At 44.2% G+C, this 23652-nt stretch overlaps 2 protein-coding genes across 5 annotated transcripts in view; both read right to left on the bottom strand.

Annotated features, from left to right (window-relative positions):
* Window positions 1-301: 301 nt before the first annotated feature.
* RAPSN (receptor associated protein of the synapse) lies at window positions 302-12619 on the bottom strand. The gene is made up of 9 exons (XM_074909432.1): window positions 12538-12619; window positions 9451-9674; window positions 6714-7052; window positions 5260-5418; window positions 4822-4920; window positions 4609-4731; window positions 1939-1992; window positions 1109-1308; window positions 302-381 (listed from the first exon to the last, which is right to left on the bottom strand). The coding sequence occupies exons 2-9, from the start codon at window positions 9664-9666 to the stop codon at window positions 309-311; spliced, it is 1263 nt and encodes a 420-aa protein (XP_074765533.1). The 5' UTR covers window positions 9667-9674; window positions 12538-12619; the 3' UTR covers window positions 302-308.
* A 1675-nt stretch (window positions 12620-14294) lies between these two features.
* Window positions 14295-23652, bottom strand: part of CELF1 (CUGBP Elav-like family member 1) — a 32762-nt gene continuing 23404 nt past the window's right edge. For all 4 annotated transcript variants that reach the window (XM_074909429.1, XM_074909430.1, XM_074909428.1 and 1 more), the window contains 2 exons: window positions 23408-23576; window positions 14295-17277 (listed from right to left, as the gene is read on the bottom strand). In XM_074909429.1, the coding sequence (XP_074765530.1) occupies window positions 23449-23576 (128 nt within the window). In that variant the 3' untranslated portion in view covers window positions 14295-17277; window positions 23408-23448. The remainder of the gene's footprint in view (window positions 17278-23407; window positions 23577-23652) is intronic.

Here is a 23652-nt window from a genome sequence, read left to right as displayed (position 1 = left end):
GTGATGGCCCCGCCGCCATCTTGGTGCGGGGCAGGGGCGGCGCGGGAGCCGGGCGCCGCTGCCCCGCCTCTCCCCCCGCTCCCGCCCCGCCCGGCCCCGGCCCACGCGTGAGGGGCGGCCCCGCGGAGCGCGGCGGCGGAGACGGGCGGGCGCTTTCCCGGCGAAAAGCCCTTTATTACAGCCAGGGCCCGTGCGGAGCAGCGGGGAGGGAGGGAGCCGGGCGTGCCGAGGGGAGACCGCGGAGCGCCCCGGCCCCGTCCCGCCGCCCCCAGCAGTCCCGGCGGCGCAGGCCGAGCCCCGCGGGCGGGTCAGACGTAGCCGGGCTTCACCGACAAGCGGCGGCAGTTGGGGCAGCCCCGGGTCCCGTTGGTCTGGAGGCACCTGCAAAGGGAGGAGGTCGGTTCGGGGGGGCGCTGCGTCCCCCAGCGCCCCCCCCGCGGCCGCTCTGTGGGTTAACCAGGGGGCACGGGCAGAGCTCCCTCCCCTCAGGGCAGAGACCCGAGCGCTCTTCCACCCCTTCCGTGGGGGCACTTCACGCCCCTCTACACAAGTAAGTTCCTGTACTGCCGGAGACAAATCTGGAGCCTCGCCCTAGTCTGATCCTGATTTGGTGTCGTGGTGAGGCTCTGGTTTTAAATTCTTGATTTTCAGAACCGAGTGTTTCGTTACACGTGCGCTTCTACTAGAAATAAAACGGCGGTACAGCCAAGTGCGTGGCAGTAGCACAAACTGAACACCTTCTTCACCTCAGTGCACCTCTAGACGAGGGAGAAAGTGGGGGGATTCAGGGGAAAAATCCAGACGGCCCCTGGGAGCGAAGACCTGATTCCCCCAAGAGGATTAAACGAGAACCTGTGAACTGGGCGAGGTGAGGACATAGTGAACAATCATCTGGAGGACAGAAGTGGCAGGGGATGGGTATTACAGCTAAATCTCACCACCCGAGGCCATGAGATTCACGACACCTCAGTAGGATCCTGCAGGGCTCAGGTAAGCAGGACAAAGACCTGGGGAGCCGCATGCCTAGGGCTGTCCTGCTCTGGACAGGAACAGCCCTTTCCTGCGACTAATGTCACGACAAGGATCTTTAGTACTTTCAGCTCATTACTTGAAGTGGAAGAAGTGGGAACAAGGCAGCGCCTGGAGCTGGTTGTTCTTCTCCCCAATGGACTCTCCACACATGCCGCAGTACAGCTCCATCTCCTCCACGCATTCGTGGAACTTCACTACATGGTCACGCAATTCTCGCTGCTGCCCCTTTGTGCGATAGATCCTTTCACACAGGCAGTGGAGCTTCAGCAGGCCAAGCTGCACGTGAGGGGCAGAAACATAGGAAAAGTGAACAACAAGGTGAAGACGGGCCAGTAACAGGAGGAGTGGGAACCCCTACAGCCCCAGCTGGAGAAACACCAGCACAGAAAGGGGGGGTAGGATCCGTCATAAGGACATCTGGACTCTCAGCACTTCCTGCCATCAACCCTACTTCTCCCTAACGTAAAAGGGGACACCGGGTTTGAGGCACACTCCAGCTCTTTCATCAAGAGTGTTTTCCTGCACTACCCACGACATACACTGTGTTGCACTTCCCTTCGCCTCCAGCCAGCACACAGCTCAGCTCCTGCTCAGGGCAATCATGTTTTTCAAGAAGAGACCCCTAATCCTCTAGGCTCTCTGCTTGTTTCATACCCCATTTTTACTGCTTCCCATTCCCCTTTGTTTATCCACCTGTGACTCCTCACTCACTTTTCAGACTTGCACACTGATGATCACCTGTGCAACCGCCCACAACTAAACACAGCAAAGCAAGTCCCGAGCATCAGCTGGTTAATATGGACACGTTAATAAGCAATAACAAGTCTGGATACTTCAGGGCTTGGCTTCTTAAGTTGCCTGACAGAAAACTAGAGACAGTGCTGAAGAGAAGCTGTAGGATCCTACCTTGTTCCCTAGTCCCTCTGCCAGCTCCTGTGCCTTTTCAATGCTTTCCAGAGCCTGTGAATGGAGAGCACGCACCATCAGTTCTCAGTCCGATATATCAAAACCAGACTTGCATGAGTGCCCTATGGGAATCGTTAAAAGGCAGGGGTAAAGAGGTACAGAGTAGCACTTGGGTAAACAAAAGCATCACTGCAACTCTGGAGATGCAAGGTAGCTGTCTGGCAGGTTTCCCTCCCCTCCCAGAAGTTCATCTGTAAGAAAAGCTTGGCTTCCCAAAGACCACAAATAATCCAAGAGCTGCATTTCTCTTCCAGCCACACAGTGCCAAGTAGGGGTATGATGTTGGCAGAGGCTGGTGCTTCCAAGCAGAGAGAACACAGACTTACTTAAACTTGGTCACACATGCTCATTGGGGCTGGGACGAAGCACAAAGCAAAGCAAACCTTTTCCTCATCCTACCCTACAGGATCAGTAATCCTTGGGCAACTCCAATTTACTTGTAGAAGAGGGAAGGGAAGGGAAGGGATCAGCACCACCAACACACCACGCTCTTCCATTTTTTCCCTGCTGTTCACATATCCACTTTGTCCTACTTACACATGGTGTGATGTAGGAGTGTACTGCTATTTCAAACTGAAGGAAAGTATTGAGCATAGCAGCTGTTAAAGCAAATGAGTCCCTACTTTCCCCTAGATGCCACAGTGTTCCTCACTGTTCTGATCATCAGTCTCCGTTTTCCAGAACTACTGTGATCTGACTCAGATTGTCCACGGGGAAGATGAGGTCTCCCCTGTGATGCAGTTCAGGAGGAACATTATAAAATTTCTACCCCACAATTTGCCATTGCTGCTATTCTAGGAGAAGAAAACCAGATGAGATGAAAGAATGCACTTTGAATGTGGGGGAGATGGCAGTAGACTTGTGGTGGCAGCAACAGCCTAAGATAAGGAACTTGTAGAAGAGGGAAGCAGGAACTGAAGGCTAGCAGGTAGAACGTAACCAAGAGCTGTGCCTAGGAAGAGTGAAATTAATGACCGGCACTGAGAATCAAAGTGAAGTGTGTGGGGTGGGAAAAGAGATGCTGAGAAGTCCACGGAGCAGTTTGTCTCAGACAGGAATACGAGACTGCACAAGACTCTGGGCAAGCAGGGTGTGCCAGCAGCCTGGGAAGATCTGCAACAGTATCGACTACGTGCAAATGAAAGGAAACGGACTAAATGGCTGAGGAGACCGGGAAGATGGAGTAAGCTAGGACAGTAGGGAATCTGCAAGTGGAAAGTTAGCAAACTGCTTTATTAGGTAACTGATACTGGGATGAGTAGCATGAGAAATGGAAACTGGGACTGGCAAGTTGAGGAACAGGCTTGGGTGAGTATTCAGGACTGTAACGTTTGGGCAGGCCACGTTTGAGGCAATGGGCATAAGGTCCCTGGCCCACCAGGGCAGACTTCCCTCTAATGCCTGGAACAGAGTACAGGATTCATCTTTTCATTCTCTTCTTTTGTGGGTTTTGGTAAGATGAGGACTCTGTGCAAAGCCTTCACGGGTGAGAACTGCTTGTGATATCAGAGGGTGGCAATGGCTGGAGGTGCATGTAGGGGTTTGATGAGTGCTCTGAATATTCTTTTCTGTAAAGAGGCCTACCTGCTGCGTCCTGTCCCATTCTTCTGAATATGAGATAGGAGGCTGGGAAGGGATTACACTGAGCAAAGCTTTTAAGTCTGCAGTTTCTTCTTCCATTGCAAACATAGCGTTTACTTACTGAGATTGCAAGGTGTATCCTGCCCAACGGATTCCCTGCTGTAAGCAACTCAGATGCTGACAGCACCTTGGACTTGTCTTTTCTCACAGACACATACTTGATTTCCTAATATCTGGGATGCTTCGTTTGAGCTAAAATTCTTTGTGTCTCGTATGAGCGATAAGAGTGAATCTTCATGTCTACACCCAAAGCAGCTTCCTGATGTGGCACTGTGCAGGCATTCCAGGTTGTTCAGCACTAGTTCAGGCTAACCTTTGAGCAGCTCATTCTGCAGCCCAGTAATGTTCCTGCTGCATCTAGTGCAATCTGGATTGTAACACACATACACTGCCTAAGCATTTTCAAAATAAGTAATGTCACCCCCTTGTACTATGTTTATCGGTTGTCTAGTCCTAAACAATTTTCTCCTCTCATTTCTCTGTTTCACATCACAGTTTTATACCTTCAAAGTTTCTCTAGGAATTTGATGCCACGTTTGTCTGCAAAGCACATGGTGGAGCTGTAGAGCTGTCTCATCACCACTATCACAACAATGAGCTTAGTCATATAGCTACAAAGTAGGCAGTGGAGTCTACTTCAGAGCATAAGCATAAGTTGATTGCCTACAACAGCAAGAGGAGGTTTCCTTCCTTCCCTCAGTGCTGGTTTCTCGGTGTACTGCTTAAAAGGCATCAGGACTGACTAATGAGACAATTCTGTAAGTCAGCAGTCTGACTCAGAATGGATGTTCGTGCTGTCAGTAACAAATTCTTGGCTGAGAGGGACCATTCAGAGAAATGTGACTGTACAAGCAACAGAACCAAGGAGTACAGGTCTCCACTGCACGTTGATGGGCATACGGGTCAGAAAAAGACTGTATGCTCTAATCTTGTCTAACAGACTTCCATAGAAACAAATTTGGAACTGACCTTGTCCAGCTCCTTCTGGATCATCCAGCACTTAGTCACTCCCAGCAGCACCTGGGTCAGGCCCAGGCGATTGCCAATCTCTGTCATGATGCTCATGGAGGAATCGTACCGAGGAAAGGCTGTCTGCAGAAGCAGGGAAGGAAACACACGTTTTGATGTTTTTCACACTCTCTTGCTATCCCCTCTGTCCTTCCTGGCAAGAAAGAGCTGTACCTGCACATCTTTGCGACTGCGATGGATATCTGCAAAGCACAGCAGACACAGCGCTTGCAGAGGCCGGTCACCATGCTGCAGGGCAATCTTCATGGACTCCTGAAAGAAAATGTCTTCAGTCAGTAAAAGAGCTTGTTCCTGGTTCAAAAGAGCAGGGCTGGGACTGTGCACTCCAGCCACCGAGAGGTCAGCTCCAAAGAAATGGCACAATGTTTTTAAGGCAAGTAAAGCCTTATTCACACGTTCCCAACCAAGGGCCAGTCACAGACCCAACTCTGGAGGCCCTCTGGGCTACTGAAACCATGTCTCCAAGATTGGGAGGCAGCAGGAACATCCAGTCAAGTGTGAATGCCATGGTGTCTCCTGCTCCCGGTCCTTAGGGCAGATCCCTCGCAGAGACCTGTGAGAGCTCTGCATCTATCTGCCTGCAGCCTGTACCTCACAGCAGTCCATAGCATCTGCCAAGCGCCCCAGCTGCCGATAGGCCACTGCCATGTGGTACTGGCTCATTGCACGGTACTTCAAGCTCCAGCCCTTTCCATAATCATTCACCAGCTCAGCTGCTTTACATGGGAAGAACAAGGCTTTCTCGTAGTCCTGTAAGACAGACAAGCGGGCAGACAGCAGTGACAGCAAAAATAAAGCAAAAGAGAAGAAAAAGCAACCATTTTTTATCTACTAACATTGCAACAGCTAGCAGATTTCTGCACACCTTTCAACTCCTGCTGCTCCTCTTCCACATGTGGTGTTTCTCTAGGTGTTTTCACTGGGTGTCAAACTGTGAAAGGTGGAATTGCCATATACAGAATTCCTATTACTCGCTGGGTTCATGACACTGGGGCAATGACACAGCAAATTAATTTTATATAGTACGCCATCAGCTTTACTCTGCAGGAAACATTTACCCTTCTCTGAAACCAAAGGCTGAAAACTTTACTCCATCTCTGCTTCCAACATCTACATGGAGCCCTCATGTTCTCCATACGGCGAGTCATGATACCCAAGAGGCTGGTTATCCATCATTGCAGGAGACAGGAACAAAGAATCATGGCCTCGCCAAATCCACAATCAGTAATAATAAAACACATTTTCATTTTTAAGCATCTTTCTGCATTAAAAGTGTTTCAGAAATACACTGATTGTAAAATGAGATTTCTAAAACTGTCATCTAAATATCAAAACCCCTTCTCACGTAAGTTAAATGAGACTGCAGAAATGGAAAAGTCCTGGTATTTTTTTAATTCTCCAAGACATGCAATGGAAAGCACATCTTCTAAAAGTTCCTTTCTCCCTTCTTATTTCATACCTTGAAAGTATCCAGCACAATGTTCTATTCTTTATTTTTGGTATGATGAGGGAAGTTTACTGATAGTTTCCAACACTTCAGTTGGCAAGTCTTCCATTAGTGACAAAAAAGTCAAGACTTTGTGAGGAAAACCTATTGGTTGCTGTTTGTAATAGAAATTGTAAATATATATATTTTTTAATATATATATGTGTATCACAAATCACCCCCATCCTCAGTTCCTGCCTGGTTTTGCCCATATGAATAGCTATATGCCTGCTATGTGGTTGACAGAATCGGTGAGTTCTGGCCGCCAGCCCTGTGTGCAGACAGCACCTCCTCTGATGTGATCTTCCTTGAAGCTAAGTTTGATCTTTTCAACACCAGGAATATTCACAGCTGCTTCTGCTGTGCTATATAAACATTACATTAATCCTCCCATCCTTACTGTGAAGGAGTACTCAGTGATGATTTTACAAAGAAGAGATTTTAGCTTACAACGCTCTCCCTGTACTTCCCTCTCTATAGCAAAAAAAATAATCTGAAATTCACACCATTTCCAGTTCTTTCCTGAATCCACGAGACAATCACCCTCAGGTTACCACACCTTTATCTGGGCGTAGAAGTTGCCGAGGCTGCAGCAGACTCGACACTCCAGCATCTTGTCATCGTTGTTGTGTGCGTAGCGTAAAGCTTTCTCGAAGCACTCCAGAGCCTTCTGGAAAATGCTGAGGCCCAAGAAGGCATTGCCCATGCTGAGGCTCACCTGGCCGTTCAGCTGCAGGCTCACAGTGGTACCCTGCATGTTCAGGCACGTCTTACAGTAAGAGATTGTTTTCTGGAATTCACAAAGTTTCTCATTGCTGCGAGCCAGATTTAGGTAGCTCTCTGTAAGGTAATCCGGGTCTTCCAGCTCCCGTGCTGTGTCAATCTGTACCACTGCAAACTTTAAGCGGGAAAGACAGTGTTTATAAAAGCGCATAGTTGATTTAAATACAGCTCAAACACCCGCAGAGTAGCGCCTGTTACTGGAGAAGGGGCTCATCTCTCAGAGGGCGTAAGAGTCCAGCAGCACAGCCTGAGAAGCATCATGTACACTGAGCAGTTATATTTCAAAGGCCTGTGAGCAGTCTGAAGAAACCTCTCCCTCTCTCCACACAGTCCCTGGGGCAAGGAAGATGAACTAGGCTAGCAGTTAGGGGAAAAAAAAAAACTTTTAAATGACCCTCAAGTGAAGCAAGTGAAGCGGGAAACATCTGACACAATGCAGCTCAGTTTTCTTTCAGTCCGTTTAATTTATTCTGCTTTCTCTGGGACTCTTCAGGTATTAAAGGTACTCTATTAATAAAAGAAAGCAAGCTGCTACTTTCATCAGTTTTTTACTGACAAACTTCAGTCTTGATAGTTTTTGTTCTATAACCTTCAGGGTTCATTGCATACAGTCCTCTTAAATGATTTGAAGTCTCTTTCTTTTAGACGGCACAAACTCTTTTGAGCAGTGACTCATCTGTGTTTTGTGATGAACCAAGCACACTGCTGCCTTGAATTAATACCAGTAGCAAGGGTAAATATTTATCAATTTTTTCAGTACGTGTTTTCATTAGAGATTATCAGTTAGGTTTCCGGATAACAATTCCCAAGGGCACCAAGTATTTCCTTTTTGTATAGTGGCAACACGTAATAATTTAAGCTACTAGAACATCTTACATTCTTCACAAAATAAAAAAACCAACCATAAATTGCGTGTGTTTGGGTATATAAGTTCTCAGTTTCCTCAGCAGTTTAGGAAAGCTGCTGTGTGGACTCAGTAATGTGCATTAGCTCATGCTTCCCCACATCCCCTTACCTTTAAGCAAGTTCTTCATTATTTCCTGATTGCCACAGCCTCTTTCCTTGGTATGAAGTAATTTTTCTCTCCAAAAGAGGTTGAGCATCATGACCCTTCTTAAATCACAGGTAATTTTGTGCCTTTAATTCTGACCCCTTTTTTCCTGTTATTTCCTCTCTCAATGGTTTATTGGTAAAGTTCTCCTTCCCCTTTATCTTCAGTCACTTGCAGTGTAAAGTCTTCAGTTTGACTGAAGCCATTTTTTGCTTCCTAATACTGGGAAGAACTAAAATTTGCCTACTCTGATCCCACTTTCTGTTCTCTTCTTGGGTAACAAATTAAGGTTCAGGTATACTGAGCCCGTTCCTTTGCCTTTGTTTCTTGTCTTCCATGAAGCCTTCAGTATTTCCTTCACGTAGCCACATCTTACCTTTTCTGCTTCTCTCTTCCCCAATCAGTCTGTTGTTTCTGCCACCACCTAATTCCACATCACGTAACAGAACTGGTTTTCTTCAAATGTTTTCCAAGGGTGTTAATACCTCTCTTCTTCGTCCTAAGTATCTGGTTTTACGATAGGGCTTTGGCATGTGCATGGGTTTACCCGTAAGATGTGCTCCCACCCCCTTCTAAGGAGAACTACCAAAAACTTTTCCATGAGATGTGGACACCCCCTTCACGTTTTGTGCTAAATGATTAGCAGACTAGCAAGAGGCAATCAAAAACATCAGGAAAAGAATACCAAAGCCTTTTAGCAAGACCCTATTTCCGGCTGGGATAATTTCTTCAGACTATTACAACATCCTCTTGCCATGTCTTCCAGATTCCTGCGTCACCCACCCAAACTCTGCCTGCTGTTCTCTATATGCACCATGTTGCTTCTCAAATCCACCCATCAGCTTCTTTTTGTTCATTTAATTGCCCCTCTCTGACCTCAACTGTCAGACACCTCCTGGAACGTCTCTCAACGCAACACCTCCCAGCACCCGCCCCCCCCCCCCCCCCCCCCCGTCAAAAAAGCATCTTCTTTCCCCTCTTATTCAGCCCCCTTGCAAACAAATAATTGCCGTAAAAATCAATGTAAGATCTGTATTAGACATCAAACAGTGGTTGAACAGAATATAGAATCTGCTTGAAGTTCTCTTTTTACACTGATATACACACTGTAAACAGCTTTAAGTGGAGCAAAAGCCCTGTTTTCATACCCTTTCCTGAAGCCTGATAACACGGTGTGTCTGTATGTGGGGAATAAATCAGGAAAGGTCCCCGTGATTAACTGGAAGACCTCAGTTACCTGGGAATCCTGAGGGACCAGACCCCATAAAAGTAGGATTATGTGTATCTTGTGGGCTGGAGCTATTGGACAACACAGCGATTACGGCAGCCCACAATATGGACTCAATAGCTCATACGTTCTACTACATACAAAATAAATCACCCGATTTCACATTCTGATCTCCAGGCACTCTTCACAGTGGGTGTAACACAATGGCATGCATTCATCTCCAGTTCGCCTTACCTTCAGCATATCTTTGTATCTGCCCATCTCTGCATGAGCAGTGATGAGGCAACCCAAAACCCGAAACCTGCCAGCAGGATCCGCAGACTTCTCCAAAACCCTCATCCAGACTCGCAGGGCCTTTTCGGTCTGATTAGACTGGTAAAGATGGAGTCCTTTCTCTATCTGTTGCTTTGTCTGGTCCTGACCCATCTCCCTTGCATTAAAAAGCCTCATACACTACCCTGTAAGGACAGCAAAAATGAGGTGCATGGAGGAGAACACAACATAAAATGCCCTAAGAGAGGAGGGCGGGTTGTGTGCTCAGAAGGCTTTGAGCCCTAGAAGCCCAGCCATGTCAGGGGGCTGGAGTTGTGGTAGGCAATGTCAAGAAGTGGTTGCTCAGCACTGAAGGTAGGATCCCAAATCCACTAGGCAAATGTCTTGCTAGGACTCCATTAGTGCATTCGCCTGTCCAATCCCTTAAACAAAGTGGAAAAGCACAACAGGGAGAGAAAGAGAAAAACCTCAAGCGACAGGAGTGAAACTCAATCTGAGCAGCCAGCGCTGGTCCCCTCCCCATTGGCTGCAGCTGTGCCTGCCAGTCGGGCTCACGTGGCTCCCAGGAATGCTAGCCAGGCTCCCTGGCTCCCAAGGTCACAGCAAGCCAACTGCCCACCCCTGCCTGCCAGCACACAGCTTATAAATACCCCAGGGAGAGACAATCAGCTGCAGTCACAGGGACATCTCGGTTGTCTCTTTCTTCCCTCTCTCTGGCCATCCCCTTCTGCAAGCACTGGTGATGGTGGGCTAGCCTGGGAGGTAGCTGCCTCAGCTCGATAGTTGCCTTAGCAACAATACATGCCGTAAAAAGTAAGGCACGAACTAGAAGGCTCTGGCATGTGCACACGTGCACTATTATACCTGCAACAACGTGCCTGATACTTTGCCAGGCACAACATTTCGGCTCCCTTTTTGAGGGCCTCAGCGGCAATATGGACTGTTGCTGTGGACAAAGGTCAGCTCTGGCACAGATTTGCTGCAAATATGGCACTGGCTTTTTAATTTCAGGGACAACGAGAAGCTAACCATCCTGAAAAACTTTGTTCATGACTGACTTGTTGCTCACTGACATTGGATACCTTGTGACAGTCCTCCAAGAGTTTTTCAACAGAAGTTGTCAAAGGCACTGCTGAAGTTCTGCATCTGGAACTTGCTGATCTTTTATGACGAATGATAATAATAACAACACAAAGCAAGTTTTCTGCATCTTCTGACTGCGTAAGAGAATTGTTGGCCCAATTAGAAGATAGCTTTATCCCTCCTACACACCTTGGAAAAAGTTAGACTGGTTCCTCTAGGAATCAGGTTTCATACCCCCATTGATGTGCTGCATTTTTAATGGGCCCAGTCTTGTTCCTCTATAGATTTATCCTGTCCTTCATAAGAGACACCAAAGCTGGGGGGGGGGGGGTAGGGGGGAGGAATGCCTCCAGGTACTCATAATGTTTTTCAGATACAGAAGTCCCAGACACCTGCTTTGAGATCCTTTTACAGGCTAAAGAGAAGAAAAGGGCAATTGAGTTTTAACAGCAGACCCATGTGCAGAAGCAGGCATGTCTCCAGCTGCCTCCCTGCCTCTATATGAATTCGGTGGTAGTTATTCCCCAAGCAGAGGTCAGTATCAACAGAGTCACCTCACGGGCCACCCGTTGGACCATCTTGGCCCGTGTCATGGCTGCCTAGGGAAACACAAACCCAAGGGAACCTTCCTAAGGTAATATCCCTAAGAAAAGCAGGACACAAAAGAATAAGGAAACACAGTCTACCCAGAGGCTTTACATCATAGCAGTCATGATCTCAAGAAAGTCCATTCGTGCCTTTATCAAAAATCTCCTCAGAAAAATTTTTTTAAGAGAAAAGCATTTTAAATGGTAGGAAAGTCTTGCTACAATCAAACTGTTTCTCTTTTGGAAGCTCATATACTCCATGATATTTGCATTATTTAATTTAGTATTGTTTTTCAGAGTGGTAATGTGCTAGCTGATGTTTCAGCATAGACTCCATGTACTCTCAAACTTCGGTAGTAGAAACTGGAAAAAAAATCTGCATAAGGCTGACAAAAAGTAATGCTAAGCACAGGTGGTTGATGTGCAAAAATCACTTCAGCAGCACTGTTATAATTATCATCTAGGTACTTTATAGATTTTGGGCTTCCATAAAAGTCTGATTCAGAATTAAAAAGTCTCTCCTCCCAGCAGTAATTCTTCTGGGTCTCTGGAGGTGGGTGGTGGAATGGACACAAGATGCGGAAGACCGATCCCCATGGAAAACACTGATAATGGTGAGGCCATCAGATTTCTGGACCTGAAGAAGCTAAGAGGTCAGCACCAACAACCACTGGAGTCTGCTACGTAAGAGTCAAGCCAGGACTCAAGAAGGGGGAAAACAAAAACCGCATCAGTCTTTGCTGGAGCAGACTACTTTGCAAAATTAACCTTCCACAAGTAACCTGCCTGTCACTCAAACTCATCCTGATGCTTTTGGACTACTTCACCAAAGCACTGCTCCCCTCAATATTCACTCTCACATCCCACAAAGAATACGCTAAACGAGAAGAGGATGCCTTGCAGTCTGACAAAACCTATCTAACAGGAGGGAAATGATCTGTCCTGCATTTTGTTGATCACACTGTACCTCCTTGCTTTTGAGTCCTTCTGTGAAACAAAGCTTAGTCTCTTAAGAAACAACTCAACTCACCCACAGAGATAAAAACTTATCCTAGTAAAATAAGGGCTAGCTCCATCAAGCTCAAGTTGGTCATTTTCAAAAAACAAACATACTCTGACACGGAACACACCACTCTGAGCCCAGTGCAGCTGCCTAAATAAGGAGGGTGACTGGGTAGAATCACTGAGACACTTGACTACCTGGGCTGCTCCCAGAAAGTAACGGCAGAGGGATCATCAGCCTCTGGCTCAAGATAGCTCTAACTCATACAAGATTCAGGTATGGCTTCTGCAGTAAGTGATCCACAGTTTCTTCTCAGGAACTGCAAATAAGTAAGCCTGCAAGGTGCATGAAAAGGCCAAATTAGGGAAATCTCACCTGTCATGCAGTGGAGCCACACATGCAGTGTAGCTAAACGCGCAGTCACTTCTTCAGAGTGACCACACTGAGCTGCTTGTCCTCCTCCCCATTGCTCTTCATAACGTGTCCCTGGTGGCTCCTGGCCATATGAAGACAGCAGAACGTGGCTGGTAAAGTCAGGAAGACTGGAGTCAAAACAAGTAGTGAAAGGTGGAGGAGGATGTGAGAAGAAAAAAAATTTCTCCTAAAACATTCAACATCAGGACTTAATCTACAGGTTTGTGTGTTTCCTATTGATATTGATAAGAACCACGTGAAATGCTGGTTATTTTCAGAGACTGATAATGCTGGCTCTTATTTTATTTGTCTACTGATTGGTGGTGGCCTTTTAAATGGGAGAAAAAAACCTTAAAAAAAATTAGCCACCTGTGCAGAGGGATCTAGCATTACTTCTGTAAGATGCAACTGATGGAGCTCTGACTGCTTAAGAGGAGGCGAGCCAACTTCTGCACAAGCAGGAATCTTCCATCCCGCCTCATTTTTGATTCTATTGTTTCTCTCCATGCTTCACCTCAGACATATCTGAATTGAAATCTCCCCTGCCTCCCTTCTCAACAGCTGCAAATTAACTGCAGGGATCCCAGCACACTCTGCAACAGGTGGCTCAGCGCCTCGCTTTGCAGTTGGTGCGCCGCAGGGAAAGGAATGCGGCACCCAATCCTGATGCTTGCAAGTGCTCTCAGATTCACAGTCATGTAGGAAGTGATGGGGTGAAACAGAGTATGCCAGATAACAGAGGAAAAGGACACGGAGGAGAAACACAGCTGCCCTGAAAATGCTTGCAGTCTCTGAGATGCAAGACAGCAGAAGGAAGGAGTAATGTCACTGAGCTTTCAGAAATGTGGCAGAGTCATGGCCATCGTGGTACTTCCCTTCTGAGGGGCGATATTAATGTTAAAACCTGCAGCAAGTTTCTAAACAAATTTTGCCTATGCCAAATATTTCTCTTTTTACAACTCATTTATTTCAAATGATTGACATATCATAGTTCTAAAAGCAAAGCGGGTTAACTTTCACTTATCACAAAGCCTGAGCTAGAAAGTAATCCCAACCCATTTGGGGGTTTTTCTGGGCAGTATTTCGAGGACCAGGAGCACTGGGGACCACAGATACCTTCACGCTGCAGAACCAGGATAGGTTCAGCAAGCTTGGCTGTGATCCTGGAAGGGTTGTGGAGACAGCGGTGGGTATGGCGCTCGTAGGAGCGGTATGAGCTGGTGCCTGTCTAATCCCACGCGCCACCACGCACACATGCTGTTCCCATATAGCTAAAGTCTGGTGTTATGCCGATGTTATTTAGCCCACGGAACACCATGAAGCACAGTGCATGCACAGGCAAGTGGCTATGCAGCACCAGTTCTGTGAGGCTGGATATGCCTACACATCACTCCCCAGTGTATCACATACCGCACTATGCAAGATTCTCAGTTTTTCTGTATCTAATGCCTAAAGGGGACTTGACTGCCAAATGATACAAAATGGAGGCTTAACAACCGAAAATCATTTTCCATTTCTACTCAAAGTAGCTCATCTACACAGAGGTAAAAATCCAGGGCTATATTGTACATCCAGAACAAATGTTCTTGGGCCATGAAAAGCTTTGTGGCTCACAGCTAAGAAACTGGAACATAGTTTTCTCATCTCTCTCCTCATCTTCCCACATCTGGACCCAAAAAGAACCTCAAGTTAAAGACACAAATACAACACACAAGGACTCTTCTCAAACAGTTTAATAGCAAATAAACAAAGGAAGGTACCACACTTGGCATATACAAAATGACTTGTTGTCGGTGTGTCTGTGCAATTAAAACAGCTTTAAGTTGCCCTTTGGGACAAAAAGAAAAAAACACACACACACAAAAGGAAGAAAATTCCTTTAACACATACTCGCTCGTTCCAAACTTGTAACAAATCTTTTCATTTTTAAATCCACTACACAAACTCTGCGATCAGATCAGAAAAGCAACACGTGCTCCTCTGCTTTTTAAACCATTAAAGTAAAATCTGTAATTCTCTACAGAGTACAACACAATTTCACACAAAAAGACGTTTTGTTTTGCAAATCAAAACAAGAAAAAAAGGAACAGCTCAAACAAGGTAAAGAAAAGCATTTCTACGACTGAACCACGACTTTGAGTTGATTAAATCCCGTTACTGCAGAACAGACTCTACATTTGGTCATAGTGGCAATTTGTTTTCTCGTCACATTGTGAATCACTTTACATTGTTTTCTAGTAGAAAAGGCAAAAAACTGTACAAAACCCCTAGTGTTAAATACAATGTTTGTACCAATAAAAAAGCCCACAGGTTTGTCTCCAAAATGTAAATTTTCTTTTTAAATTATTCACAAAAAGCAGCCAAAAAATCAGAAAGGCAGCTGCTGCTCCACTGTCTCAAACCCATTAAAACCACCACAGAACAATTACAACAACCAAAGGAAGAAAAGGAAAGAAGAAAGGAAAGAAACATCCAACATTTGGCATTTTGGTTTTCTTCAGATATTTTTCCACAGGTTTCCCCAAAGTTCCTTATGGAACCAGATGCGCATGTATAGAAACGTCTTGGCAGTTACTCGGTACACTGCAGGGTATCAGTGCCCCCCACCGACACGCAGCCCTGTGCATTCAGACTGTGGGACTAACAGCAGCCAGCCCACAACCTTGTCTCCCAAATAAACAAGTCTCTATCCATTTTTCATCCAGCCTCACGCTTCACTCCCAGGTGTATGTGCCATACCCAAACATGTTCTGCCTTACAAGCAGATTAAGGACTGTCTACACAAGTCTAGCCAATATCTATTGAGAATCCTCAGCCAACTCAGGAATAGGATAGAAAAAAAAAAAAAGTCCTTTTACATCTTTGCATTATCCCAAACACTGGACAGAAGCGAGATTTCTATCCAATCAACACAATGTTTTCTCAGCAGAACCCCTTCTCCTGGGATTTCATTTTGCATTATTTTCTACTGTTAAGATACCTACACTAGCTTGCTTCTCCTGACTGAAACTTCATCACAGCACACATCTTCAGGTGCCTTCATCTAGAAGCTACACTCATTTCTACCCGTGCAGATGGTATGTAGCATAGGGGGAAGCCTGCTACCCAGAAAGCAGTAACCTGTTCTAGTTCACCCTGCAAGCCAGAAAAACTGCTTAGCTCATTACCCAATTAAAAACTAAACAAAAACTAAAAAATCTCCGTAGAGATTCCCCAGCTAAGGCCCTTGAGAAGAGAGCTGAGGATGGTACCCTGTTCAGGTAACAGCTTCAGAGGCTGTTGTATTGTGCTTGTCACTTGGGAAAAGAGCCAGCAGTTGTAGGACCAGGTTTACAAATGCTTTCTCTGGGATATTTCAAACACTTAAGTTTTGAGACCTAATCTAGATCATTCCAGAATCCTACCACCAAAGTCTGGTATTAAACTGGGGCTGGACTTCACAAAAATGTGCCCTGATTTATACAAAATGCTCATAAAGAGTGTGTCAAAGGAGCCCGAGCTTCAGATAACTCTGGAAACAGAAATACTGCAAAGTTTCCCCTCTTTCCTGCACCCCAGCTATCCCCTTCCACCAGAACTTCCACTACAGAAGAGTCAGCCGAGCCCCTGGGAGCCTCGGACAGCACTGGAGGTGGCATAAGGTCCAGGTGCTCTGTCAGGCAGACAGTCTAAGTGCACAGGTAGATGCCCTCAGGTGGCTTCTGATCAGATACTTGTCATACCAAAAACACCAATTTAAAGGATACCTTTGAAACCCATTAAATTGCTCAGTTTTTGCACAAACTATAGAAAACAGAGAGGTGAAGAAGGTGATATATACGAGGGCGTGAAGAAAACAGCAGGAAACATGCAAAACATTTCTGGGCACTATCTTAGTTTGAAAGATTAAAACAAAAACATCACATTTTGCTGAGGAGATTGTAGTTACAAAAAAACCAAGCACGCTGGAGCTTAACAAAATACAACATCAACTTTGATCAAATTTTCACTGCAGACTGATAATCACACAGGGAAGCAGGGGAAAAAATAAAAATAATAATTAAAAAAAAAAAATCAATAAATGCCAGGGCAAAAATGTAGCTACAATCGGAAGAAAATGTAGTTCAAGTGTTTTCTGCTGATGCCACTCAAGTCACAAGTTTGAACTCATAAAAACACATGCCGTCTCCTCAAGCACAGAAACCAGATCAGCAAAATGTGACTAGGAAGTCTCCTGAAAGATTGAGTCACACCGTATAACTGACTTTTTCTTCGAAACTGTGTTTTTAAAACTAAGCACACAGAAAAAACTAAGCCTAGAAAGTGATTGGCTGTATGTTCACAGAAATACAAATACTCCACAAGGTATGCTAGCAAGGCTGCTCTGAAGACAATTACAAAGAATCAGATTCACAAAATCAAGTGGTTATCTTACGAAGGTCTAGAAAAATAGAAATTCTTTTATATTCAAATGCAAGTTTAAATATTCCCCTTCAGCAGTCTTTCTAGCAAAACCAATTTGGCAGCACAAAAAAAAAAACCCACAAAAAAAAAAAAGAAAGAAACAAACATAATAAAAATACACATCAGCATCAAAGGTCAACACAAGGTCAAAGGTGAGAGTTCAAGCATCAGAGAAGCTGAAGAGACAAGGATTTGGACGATGTACTTGAACGCCACATCGACATGCTTTAGGCACAACGATGAACAAACGGCAGGAATCTAGAAAAAAAACAAACCAGAAAGAGGGAGACCCACTGAGTTACACAGAGCAGTACATCCAAACACGGAGAGAGAGAACAAGAATGGGCACTGTACAATGAGATCTCCTGGGGAAGGGAGTTGACAGGGAAGGGCAGCACATGCCAACGATGGACAAGTAAAAGTCGAAGTACATGAAGGACACCAAGTAAACATCAAACTGCCAGAAACCAAATGGAAGCAGAGGCTTGGATTTCCCTCTCAACACCTGGTTTGTGGAGCACTCCAGCAGCCTAGTGACACACTGATTAGCATGCATTCACCTTGCCCAGTGCCCGGTGTCTCCACTAGCTCTGTTTAGGAGAAGAAACAGAGCAAGCTCCCTCCCCAGGAGACCGACTCCAAAAAAATATGGCTCCAGGGCTAACATTTGCCCACAGAGACTGAGACCGTGAGAGACAAGACAGAGGACACAAGGGATTCACAGGTGGTTTGACGGCTGAGACTTTTCTTGCATCCTAACATGGGAAGTTCTTAGGCAGTGGTAGCCCAGGAAATCCATGTTCTTTCCTTCAGCTACTGTCCCTTCTCATTCCCTAGGAGCCCATGAAACTGGGAGTGGGTGATTTGGAACAGGGGGAAAAAAAAAAAAAATTATACAAGACAAGAACTCCACACATTAGAGAAGAATTCCTTAAGACTTGACTGCAAGTTAAGACTTGTCCTAGCTGAGCACTTTTCATACCATTAGACCTGCACAGGGATTTTCCATTCCCAGCCCGTTATATAAACAGCTCCCAGCTCCCTGACTTCATGAGGAGGGGATTCTGGGCTCTGAGAAGCTCTACAGTCACTGTTGCCAGTTTGATGAGTAGAAAAAAAAAAAAAAATGTGTTTCCTGAAGCTTTCTTAAAGAGTTGATAAATAAAATAATTCTTATATTAAATATAAATGCCTTTGTTTACTCTCCTCAGTTTGTGAGCTGCAGGAGACAATGAACATTTTGGGAAGAATGTGGGAGGTACTGGAGAGAGGAAGCAAGTTTCTTCTTTTTTCTTCTTCCCTCCCCCGAGCTGACCTCCCTTGATCTCCTGTTTGTGGCCGTACTGTTCAGCACATCTCAAAGCTGCTGGTTAGAGACTAGAGCAAGGTGAGATTTGCGTATTGTCTTACAGCATTTATAGCATGTTTGAGAGTAGCAAATGTTGCATTTAGTTCAGAAACAAGAAGCACGTTGTCCACTAAACCTGCAACACTCCACTTACTAGAACTGCTGAGATTAGTTTGCTCTTCATACTTTCCAATTCGGGGAAAGGACTGAGTATTGAGTTTAAACCAACTGCAGTAGAGTACAATACAACTCTTGCGGTTATTTCTGTAGTTCTGGAAATACTCTAGATAGTTTGCAGGTAGCTCTAAGGTTTCAGTCCTAAACCAGAAAGGCAAATTTATCATGAACTGAGGCATGAGAAACAAAAGGCATGAAATCAAGTGACATCTAAGCATGCACCATAGAGATTCTCTGTATGATTTGTTTGGTGGTTTCTTGATTTTTGAAAAGAGATTTTTTGAAATATTTCACTCGGCAATTTTGAGGGGAAAGACTTAAGTTTCATTAAAGCCCTGAGGAGGGACTGGCCTGCAAGAACAGAGCCATGAGATGCTGGCTAAGAACATAATGACTTGAGGAAGGTTATTCCAGTTTGTCCTTGTTTCATTCTCAGAACTGTGATAATTCTGCCTTCTGTGTTTTACATTTCGTGGTAGGCATGCTCAGGGATATATAACATCCTTATGTTATATATATATATAACATCCTTATGTTTAAATGTGTGCAACAAGAAGCCCGCAAATCATTTTACATGTCCATAGTTGCACCCTTCATTTGCAATTTGCTTTATCCAGGTCGCTTTTAGATATTTCCAAATGAAACAGGAACAACTTAATTCTGCTGGGCTGTTTTTCCCTTACTTACAACCAACCATTAACAAGAACACTTCAGTTAATTCTATCATGCAAGCAGAATATATCATGCTCTGTGACCTTTAGTAGCTTTTTCCTTATAGATATATATGCCAGTGTGAAATTTTCTGAGGCACTTATTTTCCAGATAGTAGCACCCACAGCTAGAAAACTGACTCATCATTAAATATGAAGAGATATTCACCATCATGGTCTCGGATACTTTTGAAAAATTCCAATCCTCATTCTGTTTAGGATTAAAATTTAATCACTATTTATCAAAGGCATTTTCTAATAATGCAAGTTTTGTATTACTGGAAGAAAAAAAATGAACTACAAAAAGATATCCTATTTTGGACTGTTAATTATCTAGGGGACTGAAGAATCTATGACTTCTTTTACTATCATACTTGATACTAAGTAGCACCAGCTTAAGACTTCAACTGTTCATAATACTTTCATGTTATTGTGGCATATCTAGTAAAATCAAATGTCTTGCGAGAAAAAATAATAATCTATGAAGTAGACCATTTCCATCTTGTTTGTAAAAATATGTAGAGTACCTCCTGATGGCACATGTAATATGGAATTTCATTTCTTCAGAAGTCCTACTGTTGTAGTTTTTGTTGTAGAAAATTCAGATTCTTTGGTTTATGAGCAGAATACTTTGTCCATGTGGCTACTTAAGCCAATCCTTCTGCAGTTTATTTGAACTCACTCAACTCTTATCCTACTATCCAGCAAATAAAGCATTTGACACTGATTTGATTTGCACTTGAATGAGAGCATGACAGGAATTAAAAATAAAATAAAATTTAAAAGCTCCAAGTCCCCAAAATCCCAGACTTTCCTGCCGTGAGGAAGAAAACTGGCTTAAGACTAGAAGGCAAGAAGAGCCTAAATCTCCAGAGTCAGTGGTAGCCACTAAACAGACACAGAAATGCTGACTTTATCTGATCAGTTCTGTTATCAGAAAAATATCTGCCCAACTCACAAACTTGATACATTTATTAACTTTGGCAACATATACATTGATACACCAAGAAAGGGAAATCTGAAACAAACACACAAAAAGGGCAACATCTTCAGCTGGTGAAAACTGACACAGCTCTGCTGCAGAGAGCAGAACTGCATTGATTCAAACCATCTGAGGATCACATCTTTTAAAATTTAACCTGCATAGATTTTTTTTCTTTTTGGCAATACTTACAGTTATGCCAGTAAGGCACAAGAGCTAGCCCAAGTTAGGTGTCTTAAGGTAATTATGTCTGGGAGGAGTCACTGATCAAACTAAGCCACAGTGTGAACTGGTGAATCTCCTGAAGTCAAGAGGAGTTGCACCTATTTGCAACGATGCCAAGCTTGATCTGTAAGTTACAGTACTGAGGACACACTATAGGATGCAGAAACTAAAATAACTAATTTTGGGCAACTGAAATGACTAATAAAGAGGCCAGAGCATCAGGTTAAAAGAAAAACAGGACAAAGGTCTCGGATAGTACAGTGGGGTAGGGTGCGAAGAAGGTAAGAGTGACTGTAGAGACCCCAGAGCACAGTGCTCTCCTCCACTGGTTCACAGCGTTCGTCTTCCCCATTTAGCAGTTGTTGGGCTGCCAACAGGCCACTGAAAATCAGTAGTTTCAATCATGCACATCATTATGTGTGTAAAACAATCACATTCAGGATTCTACAAAACCCTGGCCTTTTTTTCCAGTGAAATAATTTAGGTAATAAATATTCTCCACCCTGGAGCGGTATAAAACTTCTATAAAAATAGAAACAACATTCTTGGTTACAGCAGGTTGCACTTGGAGCAGTTGCTCCCAACTATGTGGTTTTTTTTTTTTGTTGGTTTTTTTTTTTTAAATCTTTTTTTGAAAAGTATATTATTTATAAAAAAAAAATCCCATTATCACCCTGGAGGCCTTCACACTCCAACACTCTTTTCTCAGAAAACCAGGACACATCTTTCCCATCGTGCAGAATTCAAGTGTACATGGTTCACTTAAGTGTATGTTTACGTTTCTAGAGAGATTCAAATAATTAACACAGAAGGGTACCACATGCCAGCGTAACTGGGAAATTTGGCAATCTGGCCTTTGAACCTTTGACACCACAAAATGACTTGAATAATACTGATAGATTTACCTGTCTGCCATCAATACAGACAGACCGGCACCAAGTAACTGTTTCATTTTCAATTTCAGAATGGAAAGGGCTCTTCTTGGATGCTATGGGTCAGGCCTTGTACTGTTGAGGTTTGAGATCCCAGGGGACCCAGTCCCTAGGAATGCCTGACATTCCAAACAGACCACCGCGCATGAGTGTGGATTCTGAAAGTCATCTCAGGTTTGATGGGTTTAGTGCTCCTCCTTCTGGAGCAGAACAGAAGGTCCCAACCCTGTCTGACCCACACTTCTTATTTAGCGGCTGGCTCCCAGATTGCAGTGTAGCAGGTAGCCTGGGAAACAGCATCACAAACCAGGAATACAAAGAAAACTAGGAAATGGAGAAAATATGAGGTAAATGGAACTTCTGTTAAAAGATGCACAGAAATTGTAAACTTCCTCTTGTGATTAGAGGCAGATTTTGGTGGTTATACAATGGGACTCGACTCTGATTTCTTTAAAACAACTCAGGCCAGAGTGTCAAAAGTCCTTTGAGCCCCCTAAAACCAGTGTATAACAAAGGCCCTTAGCAACGCATTAGCAATTTCACAAGTGTGCAGAAAGTGTGTGTTCATTGAAGGGGTGTGTTGAATTTTCCCTCAGTACAGAAGGTAACAGCTAGTACCAAAAAGGCAGAATAAGACTGAATGGCTCAATGATTTGCTCTGGTTCCACAGCTCCTGTGTTAGCCTGTTTTGCACTGATACACACCACCTTAAAGGAAAACTGCAGTACAAAGAAATACTTTACTACTAAACCAAATCACTGCACCAATTGGGTTTTTTCAGCTGTGTTTTGTTTTTGTTTTTTTTTTTAAATAAAACCCAGGATGTTATCTTTGCAACAGAGTTAAGACTGAGAAATCAAATCCTGTGAGAACACGTATGAAACAGGAGCCTCAAGAGCTGCGTTAGGGTTAACTCTGGGCTTTGCATCTCAGATTAACAGGCATTTTAATAGAGAAACAAACAGCACTTACGTTATGTTTATCAGAATGAATTCAAAGTAATACTCTGCAAAAAGGACATTATCTCACAGAAACGGGAAACGTGATGAACAGTTAAGAAGAAAAATTGTCAAAAAAATTCTTCGGATTACCAGGGATCAAAAGTTTCTTGTTTCCAGCCCCAGATGTATTCATCCTGACTAAAGTGTATATCTCTATAATTTTCTACAAAACCTAGATAAAGTACATAAGGTAAGTTTTCTTAAATATGGAGAAATTCACTGCATCTCATTAATATTCATATTAATATGGACAGTGAAATTTTCTGGGCAGGGACATTATCTAATAATTTTATAAAGTGCTGGGTACATTCACAGTGCTATATGAACACTACTTTATATACAGCAAAAAAAATCACTGCAGTTTTCCTTTGGCTTGTTAATGTGTTCACCCTTGTAGCCTGTCTCTTGCTTTAGAGATGATTTACTAAAGCCCCACCATGGCATACAGTTAAGGAAATTTCCACGAGTGGATGGGGCATGACAAAGGCTACATGGAGTCTGTTCTTTGCTCACCCAAACTTGGATAGACTCGGTTTTCCTTCCCCATCTTTGTTTTCATCAGCTGTTCTGTGCTATTTCTGCTTTTCCTTCTCCTCTCTGCCATGGCAGTGTGGTGTCAGTTCTGCTTCCCCTTTTCCTCTCTACCCCAAGGCAGTGTGGTGTCAGTTTCTGCTGCTCCCTTTAACCTTGCCTCCCCACCCCCAAGGAGCTGGCATTGGTCCTTCTCAACACACACTGGTTACAAACACAGCAAACTTCAAATAAGGAAAAAAACAAAACAAAACAAAAAAAACCAAAACAAAACCTCAGAGATATGGCACCTAAACTCCAAAGTAAAACACTGGAAACAAAAGCACAAACTTGTCCTCCATCCGAAGCGGGATTCTCAGCAGAGGCTGCAGCCGAGTCTTCAGGGGAAGATGTGCCAGATAGAAGGCATGGATCAGCTTCCAGGACTGTAAAAACACAGCCTTAGGGCTTCAAATCACTAAGTGCGCTCCTCTCCAACTTACCAGAAGATCCTTCTCACTCCAGTCCCGGAGGGGAGGGGTGCTCAGTATGGCTTGCTGTCATTCTTAGAGCGCTTGAGCTGTACTTTCAGACGCTTCATGCCAATCTGAAAGCCGTTCATTGACTGAATGGCAGCCTGTGCAGAGACAGGATTGTCGTAACTTACAAAACCTGAAGAAAGGAAAATACATAATTACACCATGCCAAAGCTGTCCAGAACAGCTACTCACAGTTCGCAGTGCAGGTA

The sequence above is a fragment of the Athene noctua genome, chromosome 6 (genome assembly GCF_965140245.1).
Source record: "Athene noctua chromosome 6, bAthNoc1.hap1.1, whole genome shotgun sequence".
NCBI classification, from domain to species: domain Eukaryota; kingdom Metazoa; phylum Chordata; class Aves; order Strigiformes; family Strigidae; genus Athene; species Athene noctua.
The sequence above is the reverse complement of the archived record's forward strand: the minus strand, read 5'-3'. Positions and strand labels throughout refer to the sequence as shown.